At 33.4% G+C, this 17,395-nt stretch overlaps 1 protein-coding gene and 1 pseudogene across 1 annotated transcript; one reads left to right on the top strand and one right to left on the bottom strand.

Annotated features, from left to right (window-relative positions):
* The first annotated feature begins 1,462 nt into the window (after positions 1–1,462).
* LOC114415427 (IAA-amino acid hydrolase ILR1-like 6) lies at positions 1,463–9,104 on the top strand. The gene is made up of 5 exons (XM_028380101.1): positions 1,463–2,152; positions 3,081–3,206; positions 7,441–7,755; positions 7,859–7,987; positions 8,549–9,104. Exons 1-5 carry the CDS (start codon positions 1,691–1,693, stop codon positions 8,912–8,914), a joined length of 1,398 nt encoding a protein of 465 aa, XP_028235902.1. The 5' UTR covers positions 1,463–1,690; the 3' UTR covers positions 8,915–9,104.
* Positions 9,105–9,860: 756 nt separating this feature from the next.
* On the bottom strand, positions 9,861–16,056 carry LOC114415428 (annotated as a pseudogene).
* Between the last annotated feature and the right edge of the window lie 1,339 nt (positions 16,057–17,395).

The raw sequence follows: 17,395 nt of genomic DNA, 5'->3' as shown, positions 1-17,395 counted from the left end.
TTTTGAGTTTGTTAGTATCAAAGACAAGAAAGTTATCATGGATAGTGATTTGAAATTAGTTGGCTATGTACATTTTTTACACTTTTTTCTACCTGCAGTAGGAAAATAAAGGATAAAACAAGATTAACCTCTCAACTCTCCATTGCTTAAAACATCAGCATTCAGCAAGGCAGTGAAACGAAGATCAGCATGACAAGAGTCCCGAAGATGTAAAAAAGACATTGAAGTAGCTCCAAAGTTGGAAGCAAGTCTACACAAAAAAATTCCTTCACGATAGGTGTGTTGTAAGGTGATATTACAATCCTTGTCCTTAAGCTTCCATATTTTGAAAATCAAACAGCCAAAAGGATGGAAGACATTATCTCCTTGAATGAATAAGTCCAAAAAGTGTTGAGAATCATATTCACATATTAGCCATCTTATACCCTTGCTCCAAGCAATGTCGAGACTATGATAAATGCTAATTCTCTAGTTTTATGTTTCGCAAAATACTAACTGTGAGTTACAAAATAATTTTTTGTTTTACAAATACTAATTGTGAGTTGTACATTTTTTCATAATTACTGTTTTATAGTTATTATTTTGACTTTCCAGTATTTAAGAATTATTGTTTATGTATGCTATAAGTATAATTGCCGACTTATAAGTATTAAGAAACATTAAAACGACCTTAAAAAAGCATTAAAACAATGATGATTTTGAAGTTTTTTTTTTGTTAAAATAGTTAAAAAAAACATGAGGCAACTTTTTTTTTTTAATTATTCAACCCAACTAAGAATTAAGAAACATTAAAACAACGTAAAAAGGCATTAAAACAATGATGATTTTGAGGTGTTTTTTTGTTAAAATAGTTTAAAAAAATATGAGACAGCTTTTTTTAAAAAAAAATATGAGACAACAAGTTATTAGTTAAAATAGTATTAAACCTAGTCTCTTTAAACAAAATTTTGAGTTCTAAGTGATATAGATGAAAAAAATTCCAATAATATTCGATGATACTTATAAATTTCATAAATACCCGTTGAATAAGTATTTCTATCACTACGGAGATACATTTCATTTGCTTGTAATATATGTTTATAATTTAGATTTAATTACTTATTTGTTTTGCCGTCCATATTTTTTACATTTTAGTTTTTACACATATGATTTTTAATCTATTTTAGTTCCTAACCATCAAAGTTATAGACACCAAAATGAATTAAAAATTGTATGTATAAAAACTTTAACAAGTTAAAAAATAAAAAAAATATTTGTAGAAAGACTAAAACTAATACTAGTAACTTTTAGTTATAAAAACAAACAAAAGATTATTAAATATAAGACAATTAAACTTATTAGAAAAAAGTAAGTAAACCTATAATATATAATAAAAATAATTGACAGGTTGCTTCGTGCGGCAAATATATTACAATCAGAGTTATTGCAATAGCAATAAGTACATTCGTGTCTACCCCAGGTGCTCTAATTCTCCAACTGCTATCATCAGAGTAAAACTAGAAAAGATAAATAAATTTCTGTCACCTCCATTTTTTTAAAGTATTTTTTCACCACGTGTTTAAATTCTCGTCTTTCTCTCCCCACCGTCTTCTCTCTCATCCTTTCTCTTCCTTCTCCCCCGTCTATTTTACGCCCCTCCTCTGTTCTTCGCTCTCTCCACTCTGTTTCCACTGAGAGGAAAAAAAAAAGCATGAAGAAAATCCGCAACTCGATCCTACTCTTATCATTCGTGCTGGCAGCCTCGGCGGCGGTTTCATCCGCAGAGCAGATTCCTTCCGCTGCTTACGACCGCGTGCTGTTCCCGGACCGCCGGTGCCAGAAGACGGCGTCGGAGAACATGACGCGGCGAGGATCCTCTGCGGCGGCGGCGGAGTGTGAGGTGTGGAGTGAGTCATGTTCGGAGGCGGTGCTGAGCGTGGCGCGGCGGCCGGAGACGGCGGAGTGGCTGAAGAAGATTCGGCGGAAGATTCACGCGAATCCGGAGCTGGCGTTCGAGGAAATCGAGACGAGTGGTTTGATAAGAGAAGAGTTGGATCTGATGGAAGTTAGTTATCGATACCCTCTAGCCAAGACCGGTATTCGAGCCTGGATCGGCACGGGGGGTCCGCCTTTTGTTGCGATCAGAGCTGACATGGACGCACTTCCAATCCAGGTTAATACGACTACCTTCTTCCCTCCACTTAGACTAGTACTACTACTATTTTTTTATTTGTTATTCTTCCAATTTTTCTCTCCTTTTCATCACGCCTTCTTGAAAACCTAAAATAAATAAAATAATATTGGAATAAAAAAGGCTCAATTATTGGACTTCTTTCTTACTTAGAAGTTATGTACAATCCTTTGTTGCTTGAGAATGTTTATTCCTAATGCTATTTTTCTTATTTTTGTGACATTTAAAATAAATAAAAAATTAATTTTATTTGCTAAGAAATTGTGGGAGTTTGATAGTGGGGTTGGGAATTTATGTTTGAATGTTTTTATTTAATTTCAAGAGAATTATAATTGTCGTTTTTTTAACTAATATCGTACATGTTACAAGATCTTTGATTTGTCATTATCTGTCGCATTAATGAATAAAAACTTTAGATATATTTGATCTGTCTTGTCTCAGGTGTTTGTGTCTGACAGACATGAATAATAAGAAATATTATTTTTTTAATTTTGTCTGTGTTTGACACAAGTTAGTACAACATGAGCATATTAAATTGTGTACTTATTTTTTTAAGTAACAAAAGGGAGGATTTTTTTTTTTTGGAGAAAAGGTATTTGTATTTTTTATGCTTTTTTTCTTTCTAGAGAGTATTAATCTGTGTTTTAAGGCAATTGTAATATTTTGCTTTTTATTAAGTTTCTTGATAGCTTTTGTACAAAAAACAAAGCTTTTTCCCATCTACTTTTGCCCAACTTTATTACTGCTGAATATTGATTTACTTTCTATGCATTCAGCAGTGGAAAAAAAAGCGCTTTAAGTTTGCACAACAATAAATCTCTTAGCAATAATAAATACTCTTTGATTAATTGCAATTAATTTTTCATATAAAACAAAATTCCATCTCATCACCACTTGGGATTCGTTGTAGGAAGCTGTGGAATGGGAGTACAAATCTAAAGTTGCCGGCAAAATGCATGCTTGTGGGCACGACGCACATGTGGCTATGCTTATCGGCGCTGCCAAGATTTTGAAAACTCGAGAGCATTTATTAAAGGTTTGTTCTTCTTCCCTTACCTTATTCAACAAAGTATTCCACTATTTTTTAGAAATAATTTTGGACACTTCCTCTGTCACACATTACATTATCATTTCTTAATCAACCACAAAACACCAAGCTCACCTGATACTTACATTTAATAATTTTATTTATAATTATGTAAATTTAAGTATTTGTTCAGTCTTCTGAGCAAGAAAACTTATATACTTTAGCGTAATTAAGGGCATGGAATCTATGAAATTTGACAGTAATCACTTTTTTTTTTTTTACTGCATGACTGGAATCACTTCATTCTTTACATTTCAATGTCCAATTAAAGTTTTGTCTTTTGGTCCTTAATTTTCAATTGTTGAATTGCGGGAAGGAATAGAAGCTACTTCACACATTATGTTTACCGTTTTTTTACATTAATAAATAGGAACATATGAGAGAGAGACAGATGATTCACTTCCTTTTCCAAGCACGGTGCCTCTTTAAAGTTGCATAATTTTATTTTTTGATGAATATGGCATAACTTTATTTGAGACGACACTTCGGCCGAAAAGTCAAGTCCGTTACATTTCATTTGCCTCCTATAACAATTCCATTGCCCTTTTTTCTGGGGAACACACAATCTTATAACTTTCCGCAGCTTAAGATATATTGCTGCTATCAGTTAATGTCTCCCCCAAGGACAGACAATTCAAGAGACTTGATCTTAAGAACTCAGTTGGTGGACCATTTAAACTTAAAAATCGTTAAAAAAAAAAGGCCCTCTTTTTGTTTTCTATTTGGTTCCTTTAAAACCCCCTCAACATTTTACAAATTTTCTTTCATTTTGTTTTCCTTTCTCCCCTCTGTCAATATATCATATGTCAAGATTGTTAACGTGTTTTAGCAAGTTGGCGTACTTGTGTGTTTGTAATATGTGTTCAAACACACACTAATGTAGTGTTTTTTTTAATGTTACAATAAAAAATATCATTATCAACCCAATTACACACAGTTGGATGTTTAATTATTTTAAAAAACATGTATTGAAGAAATAATCCAGAATGTTTTTTTAATATATATTTTGTTGATAAATATTACCCAACTTAATGTAATTCATTTTTTTTTATCAAATTTAATTCATTGTCGATTAAGTTTGCTTTATTCAACTTATGGATTCAAAACTATCTTAACCTAATTCAATCTAGGCAAAATTGTAAATTTGATCATTTAGTTTATCTTCAGTTTCGAATTTGATCTTCCAATAATTTAATTCACGAATTTAGTCCTCCTATTTTATAAAATCATGTAATGTTGATTTCTCAGGCCACAATTGAACATGTCAGTTCTTATTGGATGATGATTGTCACGTGTAACATTTTTATTGGATGATAACTGTCACGTGTCATGTTCTGATTGGATGTCAACTCCATGAAAGACAAAATGCATTGTTAGTTTCATTAACCAATCAGAATATGACGTGTGACAGTCATCATCTAATAAGAACGTGACACATAATAATCAATATCATTTGTTAACGGTCAACGTCCAATTATGATCTGGAAGATCATCATTGTACGATTTTATAAAATAGGATGATTAAATTCATAAATTAAATTAATGATGAACCAAAAGTACAATTTTTCCTTTCATCTATTTTGATTGGTTGCGATATTTCTTTCAAAACATGACCCGAGTTGTGATTTGTCCTAATATTTCGAGTATGAGTTTGACGCTCAGCCAAAGTTATGATTAGTTCCTCCTTCTTCAAAAAGTAAAGTTTTGACTTTTATGCACCATTAGTATTTTTTTTTACATTATCAAATAATTAAAAATGATTTTCGTAATCCTATATGGACCAGTTTTTTTACTCTACCAAAAACATATGGGCCAGTTTTCCATCATTTCCCAACACAAACAAAAGATTGGATATGACATTTTCATTTCTGATGAAAATGGGCACGGATTTGATAGTGGGTTTAAGGAAGCAGTGTCAACCTTAATCTTTGGCAAGAAATTAAAGAGAAGGTAGATACAAATAATTAGCCGTGTTTAAAAGAAAAAAATGAAACAATTTTTAAAAAACTAGATCTACCATATTATTTTTGACCTATTTCACCCATTTTTTTTATACCTCTCTTCATTTTTTCTTCTAATTCTATTCAATCAAATAATTAAAAGAGAAATCAAGATACAAATAATTAGTATTGAGTATGAAATTAATAAACTGTGTTGAAAGGAAATATCTATCTTGGATACTTTCAAGGTTCGAGCATAATTTCATTCCAATATTATGATTATTCAGAAAAATAAAATTTCTTTATATAATTGTTTTTATTTTAAAATTTTCTTAAATCTTCTGAAGCAATGTTCAGTGGTTATTGTGTAGAGTATCTCATTATTATATCTGGTGTTCCTTAGGAATAAAGTTTATTTTGCCGTGAATTGGCTGACGATGTTGTTTTAAGGGTCTTCTTAGTTAATGTGTTCTTAGAATATTAATTAATAACTTAAAAAATATATTTATTATCAAAATGATAGAAACGTGTTCTCATTTTCTATACATTTTTATAAAAAAAATTAACTTCTTACCAATGTCCTGATACTCGTTAATATTTTTCTTCTTTTAATGGCACTAGCCTACAGCTTTTACTCGATTAAAGAGAAAGGAAAATTACTCTTTTGAGTAAAAAGTAAAAAATAAAAAGCATGGGACCGGATGACACATCTTAACGTATGATAATGAGCATAAGCTAGGGCTCTGCTATTTATTCAGACCCTAGCCTAGGGCCTCGGGATATTAATTCAGATAACTTTTCTACAGATTTTATTTGAAGAAAAAATTTAGTTATGCATTAAAATTTATCGCATGCCTTCATATATACTACTCCATTAAACGAAGTCACAGAGACAGCCTACGACTTTAAAATCACATGCCATTGGCCATTGCCAGTCACCAGAATTACAAAGAGAAAGAGAACACGTTTCTTTTTATTAGGAAAATGATAGTACTGGTTAAGACAAGTAAATGAAGTTAAACTTTTATTAAAATGTGAAAAAATACCCCTACAACTTTAAAATAATTTTTTATTTAATTTTCTTGATCAGTGTTAGAACATTGCTCAGGGAAATCTTATTTACTATAATGGCAGCGGGGCACTGGTACGGGGTAGCCAACTAACGGGTGGGGGAATCTGTTGTACGGTCGGGTCCAGTGGTCTACCACATCCAAATGCTGACATGCACATGCACTGTGTTTAGAACTTGCACAAAAAAACCCGCTAGATGAGAGGAATCTTGTCAACTAGTTTTGAAGGCGAACGTAGATTGTCATTTCAAGTAAAAGATAATCTTTATTTTCATCTAACCTAAAATCAATATCGTACTCAAAGATAGTAGTAAACTAGTAGTACATTTCAGTCATGTGATGTGATGGGTGTAGCCGTGTAGGTGTGGATTATTTCATTCACAAATAAGAAATACTATTTTTAATACATTTAAAATCATTTTCTAAATATTACTTCTAATTTTAATGAGGTTATTTCTTGATTTTATACATTTTAATTAATAATACTAGTGTGTCAAAGAGTGATAAAAAGTTTATTTCAAGTACTTCTCTTGACAGACAACACAATCTTAGAAGAAAAACAATAATTTTTATCATATTACATCACTTATTTGTTTTTTTTTTTATCTTTTTCTCTATCTACTTCTACACTGCAAAAATGACTTGTATAAAATTTTTCACAGTGAGAAAATTCTTTCATTTAGACGTTGGAAGAAAACAGAGTGAAAAAAAGAGTAATTGGAAGTCATGTTTTTTTTTCTTTTTCGATGAAAAGAAAATAGAGAAGAGAAAAAAAAATCATTGAAAAGACAAATTTACTTCCTCGTTGTTATACTAAAAGTAAAATGATATAAATTCAAAATTTCTTTTCACTTTTCTTAATAAGTAAAGAAAAAAGAAGGAAAATCTAAATAATAAAGAAAAAATTGACTTTTCTTATTTTTCTTCCCTTTTTATTTTGGTAGTTGGTAGTAGTGTCATTATTTGTCTTGGATCCCCCTCCATGACAAGAAGACTCTACATTATGATTTCAATTTCAATGTAAACAAACCTGTTGAGTGTTGACCTTGATAAGTTTCATAATTGGGAAAAATGAGTTTACACTTCTCATAAATTACTCTACTTATACCCAACCTGGTAATAAGAACAATGCCTTATGTCTAATAAGTGATAACCTTGTTTTGTCCATCACAGGGAACTGTAATTCTGTTATTCCAGCCAGCAGAGGAAGCTGGTAATGGAGCAAAAAGAATGATGCAAGATGGTGCTTTGGAGGACGTGGAGGCTATATTTGCAGCTCATGTATCCCATGAACATCCAACTGGTATAATTGGCTCAAGGCCTGGACCCCTCCTTGCAGGTTGTGGATTCTTCAGAGCTGTCATTAGTGGCAAAAAGGGTCTTGCTGCCAATCCTCACCGTTCTGTTGATCCAGTTTTGGCTGCTTCAGCTGCAGTTATCAGCTTACAGGGTATTGTCTCCCGCGAAGCAAATCCATTGGATTCTCAGGTTTTGCCTCATACCAATATACCTTCTTTTTTCAAATTATCAATACCTTCTTTTTTGCTGCTACCTTCTCTAACTAAGTACTTGGCTCCCTTTACAACTTTAGGTTGTCTCTGTGACTTCGTTTAATGGAGGCAACAATCTTGACATGATACCTGACTCGGTGGTCCTATTGGGGACTTTCAGAGCGTTCTCTAACACCAGCTTTTACCAGCTACTTGAAAGAATAGAGCAGGTTCGCGACTGCCTCATTTTTATGCTACTTGAAAGAATTGAACTTTTGGTCCCTTTGTTATTGTCATTTTTTGAATTTGGTTTTCTCATTTTGCGGATTTCAATTCCTATAATGTTTTAATTGCACAATTTTAGTTCATTTGTTAACTTAACATCTAATATTTAACAAAAGTACTAACTATGGCGTAGAATGCTGACATGTATGTGTTGACACGAATGAGTAATAGTGTCACATTAGTATTTTTGTTAAATATTTTCATAATTTTTTTTTCTATTATACTTATATTATACTGAATAGAATTACATAAATTATCAATAAAAAAATTTAGTTATTTTTATGAGTTTAACATGTTGATAAATATGCGGGACTAGAAATTCATTTTGAAAAATTGAACCTTCTCAAATTGTTTCCCAGATAGGTGATAGCAAAGATCAAATTTGCAAAAAAGAAAAATATGGAGACACCAAATTTGATAAATTATGGGAGACTCAATTTGAAATGAAGTCTTATTATTATTAACTTGAACGAGTTTAACTTGAATCCTGTTGTTTCGCCAAATAGGTGATTGTGGAACAGGCTAGTGTCTACAGATGCTTGGCAGAAGTTGACTTCTTTGAAAAGGAGTACACAATTTACCCTCCCACGGTTAATGATAACCGAATGTATGAGCATGTGAAAAAGGTGTCCATTGATTTGCTGGGTCATAAGAATTTCAGGGTAGTTCCACCTATGATGGGTGCTGAAGATTTCTCTTTCTACTCCGAGGTGGTTCCCTCAGGTTTCTTCTACATAGGAGTAAGGAATGAAACACTGGGGTCTACTCATACGGGACACTCTCCATATTTCATGATTGATGAAGACGTTCTACCAATAGGTGCTGCTGCTCATGCTAGTATTGCAGAGAGGTACCTCATTGAACATGGTTGATGTTGGAAAATAGTTGAAAGAACCCTGCTCTTGTTGTCACGTCTTCTCAAATTCGTACAAAATTGGTACACGAGTTCACCCGTCCCCCTCATGTTTCTCACACGAGTAAATTCTCAGTTTAGTTCGTGATATTGCAAGTGTTTGTCACTTTAGTTATTAAATTAATAAAATCTTTACTTTAGTCTCTACCTTTATATAATCCCATTAACTGTAAATAACATTTTACAAAGTCGAAAGACTAAATTAAAGATTTCGAGTGGTCAAGGATTAAAATACCAAACACTTAAAAGTTAAGTGACTAAAATAGAAATTTACTTTCTTATATCTGTTGCTTGATGTTAAGGAACAGTAGAGACCAGGCTATCTTTTTATCCTGTTGAGAGTAGGCTCAGAAAAAATAGGGAAGCGCCAAAATTTGTTCGAAGGTGGTTTGAAACCTGTTTAACTTTGTTGAGGCAAGGCAAATGTCCAAGAGTATAAAGTATAAACATACCATAAATATTAAATAATAACTTATTAATTTGAGTAAATCTTTGTATAGTTGACTTATTCTTAAAGAAACCAAACGTATAAGCACGTCTTATTAATAAGAGAATGCTTTTACTAGCTAATAATATAAACTGCAATGCCCACGCCCGAAATAAATAAAAGGGTAAACGAAGGAATGGATGCTATGAAATTTGGCTATAATTTTGAACTTTGACCAGCTAGTTTTATACAAATATCCAATAACGATAGCTTCTAGATTATAATCAAATTCGATCTTAATAATCTACCGTTAGATCCATTGTTACAAAATTAAAGTCACTGTCCTACAGGCTCAAAAACACCGTGATGTGTCCAACTCGTGGAAACCATGCACCGATCATATCCTCCACTGCATGTTATACGCCCATAAATTACTTTCTTTATAATAAACAGTAGAAGGCAAAAGAGTACGTATTACTTCCCAGAATACACCTTGATTTCAGCACCAACAGAATTACAGTGCGACATATTCTGCAGGTGAGTGCACACTTTCATTCATACAACGGGTTGACAATCCACGCGTAAAGTTACAAAAACACCATAAACAACGGCCAAGTATGTCCTTAAATATATTAAATCAAAGACGCCACAAAATTTTATTATGAATGTCTCTCTAGTCTCTACACAAACCTCCATGTCCTTCTAAAACAATTTACAATGACAAAAATCCAGCCTTAGATACTGGTATTATAAGCTCTTCAGCCTTCTTCACGAACAATACCCCCTACATAATTAGAGAACTTCACCTCTTCTCTCCACACAAACATCTGGCAGCTTGCAGAGCAGAATATGTGAGGATGATATCAGCACCGGCCCTTCGGAGGCACATCAGTGACTCCATCATAACCTTTTCTTCGTCTATCATTTTGAGAGCACCGGCGGCCTTTATCATTGCGTATTCACCAGAAACCTGTTCCACGAATTAAGAATTATTATGAAAAAGGACGGGGAAAATGATAAAGCAAAACAAACTTGTTTTTAAACTACTCGGAACTATATCTTTTCATTCACATAAAAGTATGCTGAAGTTTCCTTTTATTCCCAGCTTTAAAGGCATAATAACTTAGGATATCTTATAATTAATAAACTACTAAACTAGCACAACAAATAAATTTCTTCTTCAACTTCATATCAAAATAGCCTCTGTACTTATCGGGAATTTCATTAGTTGACAGTTGAAAATTGAATTAACAGTGCAGGGAGTTCATATTCCCAAATTACAAGACTTAAATGCAGCATATATAATGGTTACGGACATATTTCCGTTCAATCATTTTTTAAAAGAATTGGATTAGAATTTAATGCCATGTAATAGCATATCGGCCTAAGAGCAATAACTGTTAAAGCAACCATAAACTAGTACCTCAGCCTGATATTAAACTAGAGGTGTGATATTTGTCTACTACGTATAGACTTCTGTCACTTGCAGCAAGCTTAAAGCAGAATTCACTGGTTAAAATGTATTGAATATCTGATCAACTTTTTATCAGAAACGTTTTGCCTAGTGCTAGAATGGGCAAAGAAAAGAACCTGGTATGCTGCAATTGGCAAAGGAGAATTATCCCTGAGCAGACTTATGATATCCAAGTAAGGAAGACCAGGCTTCACCTGCAAATCCAGTTTTTTACAAGTTTGTAAAAGAAAATAGTATAGATAAAGAAAAAAAAAGTATAAATTATAATCAAAGATCATGCGCATGCACATGCGCGCACACACACACACATAAAAAGTGAACCAACCAAGAGAATGTCAGCTCCTTCAGATTCATCCTCCCGCATCTCAGTCACAGAGCCTCTCTGTAATTAGCTGGGTTCATCTGATAACTTTTGTTCAGCCAGGCCAGATTAATGAGCAAACCAAGAATCAATAATGTAAAACTGATTGTATATATAATAGTAAGTTCAATTTCAAGATGACACATACGTTTTCTTGTCTCCAAACCGGGGGTTTGAGTCTAGTGCCTCTCTAAATGGACCATAAAAAGAACTTGCATACCTGTTGGCAGTAGATAAATGGCATTGTTTAGGACCATATTATATACAAGACATAAAAAGGAGGTGGATGAAGCTTAATAAAAACATCCACCAATCCATCTTTCTAAGTATAATTTATATTCTTATAGTATTGTTCATCAATGAATAAACTCAGTAACAAGTAGCGAAAGAGATAGTTCATGACAGCGAGAAGATGCATATCAAAAGGAATTTGAATGCTGTAACTATGATAGTAAGGATGCTTTAATTGCTTATAAGTTGGATGAGAAAGAAAACCAACTTCTTCACAATGGAACAGTTCCACATAAAAAATGAATCAATATGCCACACATTTTGGATCTCCTTAATTATCCCATGATAGAACATAGATATCCATTGATACTAACTCTAGATCCCTCATAAACACATTCTAAGTTATAACAGATCAATGAAAAATTATGCTACATCCTTAGTTATTTTGAGTTCCAATTTTCAAATGATCTTTTTCTTTTCATTGGAGATATTTATAAATTTCGGATGCATCTATAGATCTCCATAACTAACTAAATCTTCAGTAATTTCCAATGCAAGCTGGCATAAACAGAAAATGAGATGAGAAAAAGAAATGGCAAGTAAAAAATTACTTTGCTGTATAGGACATTATAGAAACATGCTGAAAGCCTTCAGCATCAAGAGCTGCACGCAGTGCTCCTACCCGACCATCCATCATATCACTAGGACTGACAACATCTGCTCCAGCTTGGGCCTTTTTGTAAATTAAAGAGACAAAAAAAATGTTAGTGGTGTTATAGAGAGTGTAGCAAAGAAACTTTAGATATTGGGAACATAAAAGCATATGATGATTTCCTCAGTATACTCAACCATTAATCTCCCTGAAACTCATGGACAAAAATTTACTTGCTGATAACTACAATAAAGCATCAGTTCTTTCCTCTTTTACTTTATTTTTTTCATCTACGAGTTGAGACGCCATGTTGAACCCATTATTACATGAATCAAAATACATCCATAAAAAAAGGAAACTTATTTGAAAGTAAACGAACATTTCAAGGCCTTACTTAAGGCAATCAATGTGTTCAGTAAATCTTAAAAAAAATGATTGGTAACTGCCTACAGTTGAAAATGTGTATAGCAGACAGTCATATTACCTGGGCTACAGCTTGTTTACATAGCTGATGAACTGTCTCATCATTCATAATAACTCCTACAGAATATCAAGGATATATAATGTAATTAGTATTCTATTGACCTTAATTAAGAAGGACCGCTTCTTTCAAAGTTTTGCAGAATAGCTCCTACTCTTTTCCCAACCAAAGGTGTTTCAGGAAGCAAATAGAGCCACAGACTACATAGTGAATTGATGGCAATTATTTTAAGGAAAAAAAAAAATTCTTCTTGAATAATACTAGTAGAATAAAGAAAAAACAAACTAAGATTCAACAAGTACTAAACTAAAGCTAGAAGTCAATACATGGCAAAGGTGAGAATGCCGATTCCATTCCAACCTCTTATATAGTTATGAGCATTGCTTTTTTCAGTATGGAAACAATCATGAGAAGTTTAGAAACTTTGAAGAGAGGATAATAGAAGAACAGGGCTAACAGTTCCAAGAATCTTACGGTGAGCTACAAGAAGTGAGAATGAAAAAGATTGAAGACCTTGAAAATCTGATCTAGTTCTCCAATAAAGGTACAGTTGGGACTTGGGAGAAATGCATCACCAGCAGTTGGAAAATGGAAGACCAAGAAATGGGACTGAGCCAGATAAGAAAGTTGACCCGAGAGACAACTGTTGGAGGAAATTAGAGATTCCTATATTAGCTGGAGTGGATGCCAACGACTAGGTTAACCAGGTTGAGAAGTATTTTCAGTTGAAAGGGATTCTGTTGAAGAGTTACAAGCAGTTATGATGGCAATAGAGGAATGTGCTTTGTCATGGTTTGAATGGGTGGAGTCCTTGCACTCAGAACCTAACTTGGTGCTTAGGCATGCGGTCGTTAGGCATTTTGAGCCATCCATGATCCAACATCCTTAAAAATTCTTGCTAGGTCTGAAGCAAGAGGAACCGGTGCAAGAATATAGGGAGCAATTTGAGACTTTTGCAGGACCACTTCTCATCATAAAGCACAATCTCCTTTGAGGAATCTTCTAATTTAGTATCCATGCTTCAAATTCTCAAAGCATTTCTCATGAATTAAGTCAATGAATCATGTTCAGTAAGACATACATGCTCCATGTTTTGAGGTCAGGACATGGGAAATAACAACATAGATTCAAATATAATGAGAAGTAGAGAATAAACTATAAAAACCTATATACTTTTGCATTTTTCTTAAGAGATTTCCAACTTTGAGTATAAAAGACAAATTTGACAGCATACCATCTTCTCTAACTATGCCATCATGCCCATCTGACGAATAAGGATCTAATGCAACATCTGTATAGATAACCTGAAGAAAGATTGAATGAGAAAGGTTATTGGCTTAACTTTCTATATGCACCAGAAAATATAATATCCTCAACTATGGAAATCATGTTCACTTACAAGGTCTGGGTACTTATCCTTGAGCAAACGTATTGTCCGAGGCACTAAACCATTTTCACTGTATGCTTCATCTCCTGTGGGAGACTAAAGGGGGAAATCTGTTATACTAGATTACACTACAGTTATCCTACTGAAAGCCTATAGTATGCAGGAGAGAGAATAGAACCTTCAAAGCATCTGGAATTTTAGGGAAGAGCACGACACTATTAACACCAACATCCCGTGCTTTTGCAACCTGAAGCACAAAATGCCCACTGAAAACTCCTTGATCAATAAAATCAGCAAAACTCCTTGATCAAATTAAAAGAACATCAAACTTCTAATGAGTAGCTAAAATAATACTCAAAACAATGGAGCTGATCCATAAACAGCAACAACGAAGTCTTTTCCCGCGAGGTGGGTCAGCTACATGGATCATAGCTACATAATAGATAATACAGTGCTGTATTGTCCTGTAGTTCAAAATCATAAAAGTAGTAAAGCACATAAAAAATATTTTTATATTGATTCTCATAGAAGTGACATGAAAGCAAAAGGAAATAGTTCTGAGACATATTGGAGCAAAATTATGGAAAAGAAAGTATAAAAAATCTCCAATTAAACTTTAAGCATGCCCATCTTATAGCAGTAGACAGACATCTCTAACCCCAGATTCACTATTACTTTTAAATGGTTTGGTTTTGTTAACTTGTGATTCACTCTACTACATTTCTAAAATTCCACTCACTTTATAATTTTCCATGCTAAATATAAAGAACATAAAAATGAAATCAATGCTTGATGCAAAAAAGGAACTCATTTAAGCCATGCATGAGTGTACGAGACAGATAAACAGTAGAAGATAATAACCTCTTCTACAAGTCCATGCCTCCACCCAAGCCTGTAGCATCCAGGCATAGCCCCGATTGGAGTATCCTCTTCACCTGTAAGTTCAAACTCAAATGTTCTCATAATCCAAAATCAAATAATCAAGAGCATACTATACAACCTAGTAGTACCTACAAATGAAAATTAGTATGCCCCAATTCTAATATCTAATATTGCACTGGTCATCGCCTCAGTCCATGACTTCTTTAATGATCATGTAAAACTCAGTTCTCTTTAGTATTTATGCTTAAAAATAGAAGAAAAGGAAAAAATTAAAATAAATAACTTGTAAAATCAATAATTAAAAATCCTCGGTCCTTGACCTTCAAAAGTTCTCAATTTCTAATTTCAATGATATTGTAAAACTTGGTTACTTCTCTTTAGCATTTTTAGAAGTGAAAAAATGAAATGAAACTAGAACAGTGTTTTACTCAAAATGCGTATAAGTAGTAAGCGTTAAGTTCTAATTAAGCACCACGAGCAAAGAGACCAACCTTCGTGAATGAAAAGCGGATACACGAAATTCGCCGGCGAAATGCTCGTTTCCTGAAAAGCCGACCGAAGCGCAGGCGACTTCCGGTTCCGGCGAGGACGCCGGTGAAGTGGCTGACACAAAATTCAACAAGCGAGACCAAACCAATCAAACCATTGCTAAGCCAAGCGTGGTTAGTTAGCAGCAACACAAAAAACAACGAATGGACTCACAAGTGAAGGGACCACCGGAGTTCCGACAGGAGCCGCCGGTTTGGGCGGCACCTTGCCGGCGACAACGGTGGCTTCGAACTCCAAATCGCTGGCTCTGACGACGAAAAGGCGTTGAGAACGAGGAAATTTGACAGGTTGAAGAAAAGAAAAGTTGAAGGTCCTCTGTGGCGGTCTGAGATCATCGTAGAACTGGGAATTCAACGCAGAGGGAGGTCCATTAGGGATTGAAGAAGCCATTGATTGGTTGAATAATAATACAAGAGATTCTGAGGTGTGGTTGGAGAACACAGAGAACCAATGAGAAAAGAGTCGCAGGAAGGATTCAATACTTTACCAATCGTGTCCTCCACAGCTACGTCACAGTCAATTTTTCTATTAAAAAATAATCGTATGGAGTTCAACCCTGGAACTGGATCCAATATCTTCTACTTGCAGTGAAGACTTACTTGTAACTTTTTCTATAAGAACAAATAAATGTTTCATGCAATTTAAAAAACAACCAGTCAACCATACAGAATCTAAATCCGTGTTCCACAGACGTATCTGTCGTTATTTATAACTTACAAGTAATTTACATCTCAATGTTTTGGGCTCCTAAATGGGTCCATGGGTATTATTGTTTTCTGCATCATTCAGGATAATTGTTGATAATTGTTGGTACACCTAGTAAAATAGAAAAATTATATTTTTGTCCTTCTATAAAGTTAATAAGGGTTGACCAATCTGTAAGTCCAATTGAGATCGTCAATTCATAATCCACATGTAAATTTAGATAATAAATTATGACAAATAATTTTGATTTAATAATTAATTTTTTTACATATATAAAATTTTATGAAACTTATGATTTTTATTTACAATTTATCTATGTAAACAAATTCATTGTTACAAAATTTATTATATAAATTTACATGTACATTAAATATATATTAGAAATTTTATTATTATATATATCGATATTAATTATTTTATAACATAATTGATCAATTAGCTCAATTGGTTAGAGTATTGTGCTAATAATAAAAAAATTCATAAGTTTTATTTTTATCAGCTTTACAAAAGGGTAAAAATGAAATTTTGTTATTTTGCTGGTATACCAGCAATGTGTGGAGTGCAGAAAGCAATGTTCTACCCTGAAAGTGAAGAGGCCCATCTCAAGTTCAACTCACTACTTGAGTTGGATGTTTTCTAGATTAATCCATTTGAACACTTTATGACTTCTATGGTGATTAGTAACAGTTTGATGCGTTGGTTTAAGAGCAAATCCACTCAAAGAAACTCTCCTTTAAAGTGCACCACAGCAACGACACAAAATATATAATACAACATGTAGAGCTGAGCAAGGATATGATAGAAACAGCAAATAGATCATTTCTGCGATGAACACAGTATAACTAGAGAAATATACAGGGCACCAGTCTGTTGATTATTTATTTGAAAATTAACATTAATTAATTATTTAAAGTAAATGTATAAGTCTTAAAAAGAAGTAAGTATATATATATATATATATATATAACTGAAGGATATAAGAAACGTGCTAATATTAATATATTATAATGTCTGTGTAGGTAGGTGGCTCTGGGCTGGGGGTAGGGGTGGGGTTGAGTGAGTGCGTGTGGGAGGCTGGGAGCTATAGTTGAATTTCCGTTTCCTCTCAAAATAGTTAGGATTTTTTTTTTTTGTTTTTGGTTCAATTAATTATTCTTTTAACACTCGTGTGTGGTTCGGATTATTTAATGAATCGAATTGAACAAAATCAAATTACTCTTGGATAGGTTTGGATTGATCTGTTTCTATAAAGTGGTTTGATTCAATTTTTCCTCAAAATTTATAGTTTTTT

This window comes from Glycine soja, chromosome 6 (genome assembly GCF_004193775.1).
Source record: "Glycine soja cultivar W05 chromosome 6, ASM419377v2, whole genome shotgun sequence".
Taxonomy (NCBI): domain Eukaryota; kingdom Viridiplantae; phylum Streptophyta; class Magnoliopsida; order Fabales; family Fabaceae; genus Glycine; species Glycine soja.
Note: the sequence above shows the minus strand (reverse complement) of the source record. Positions and strands in the feature narration are given on the sequence as shown.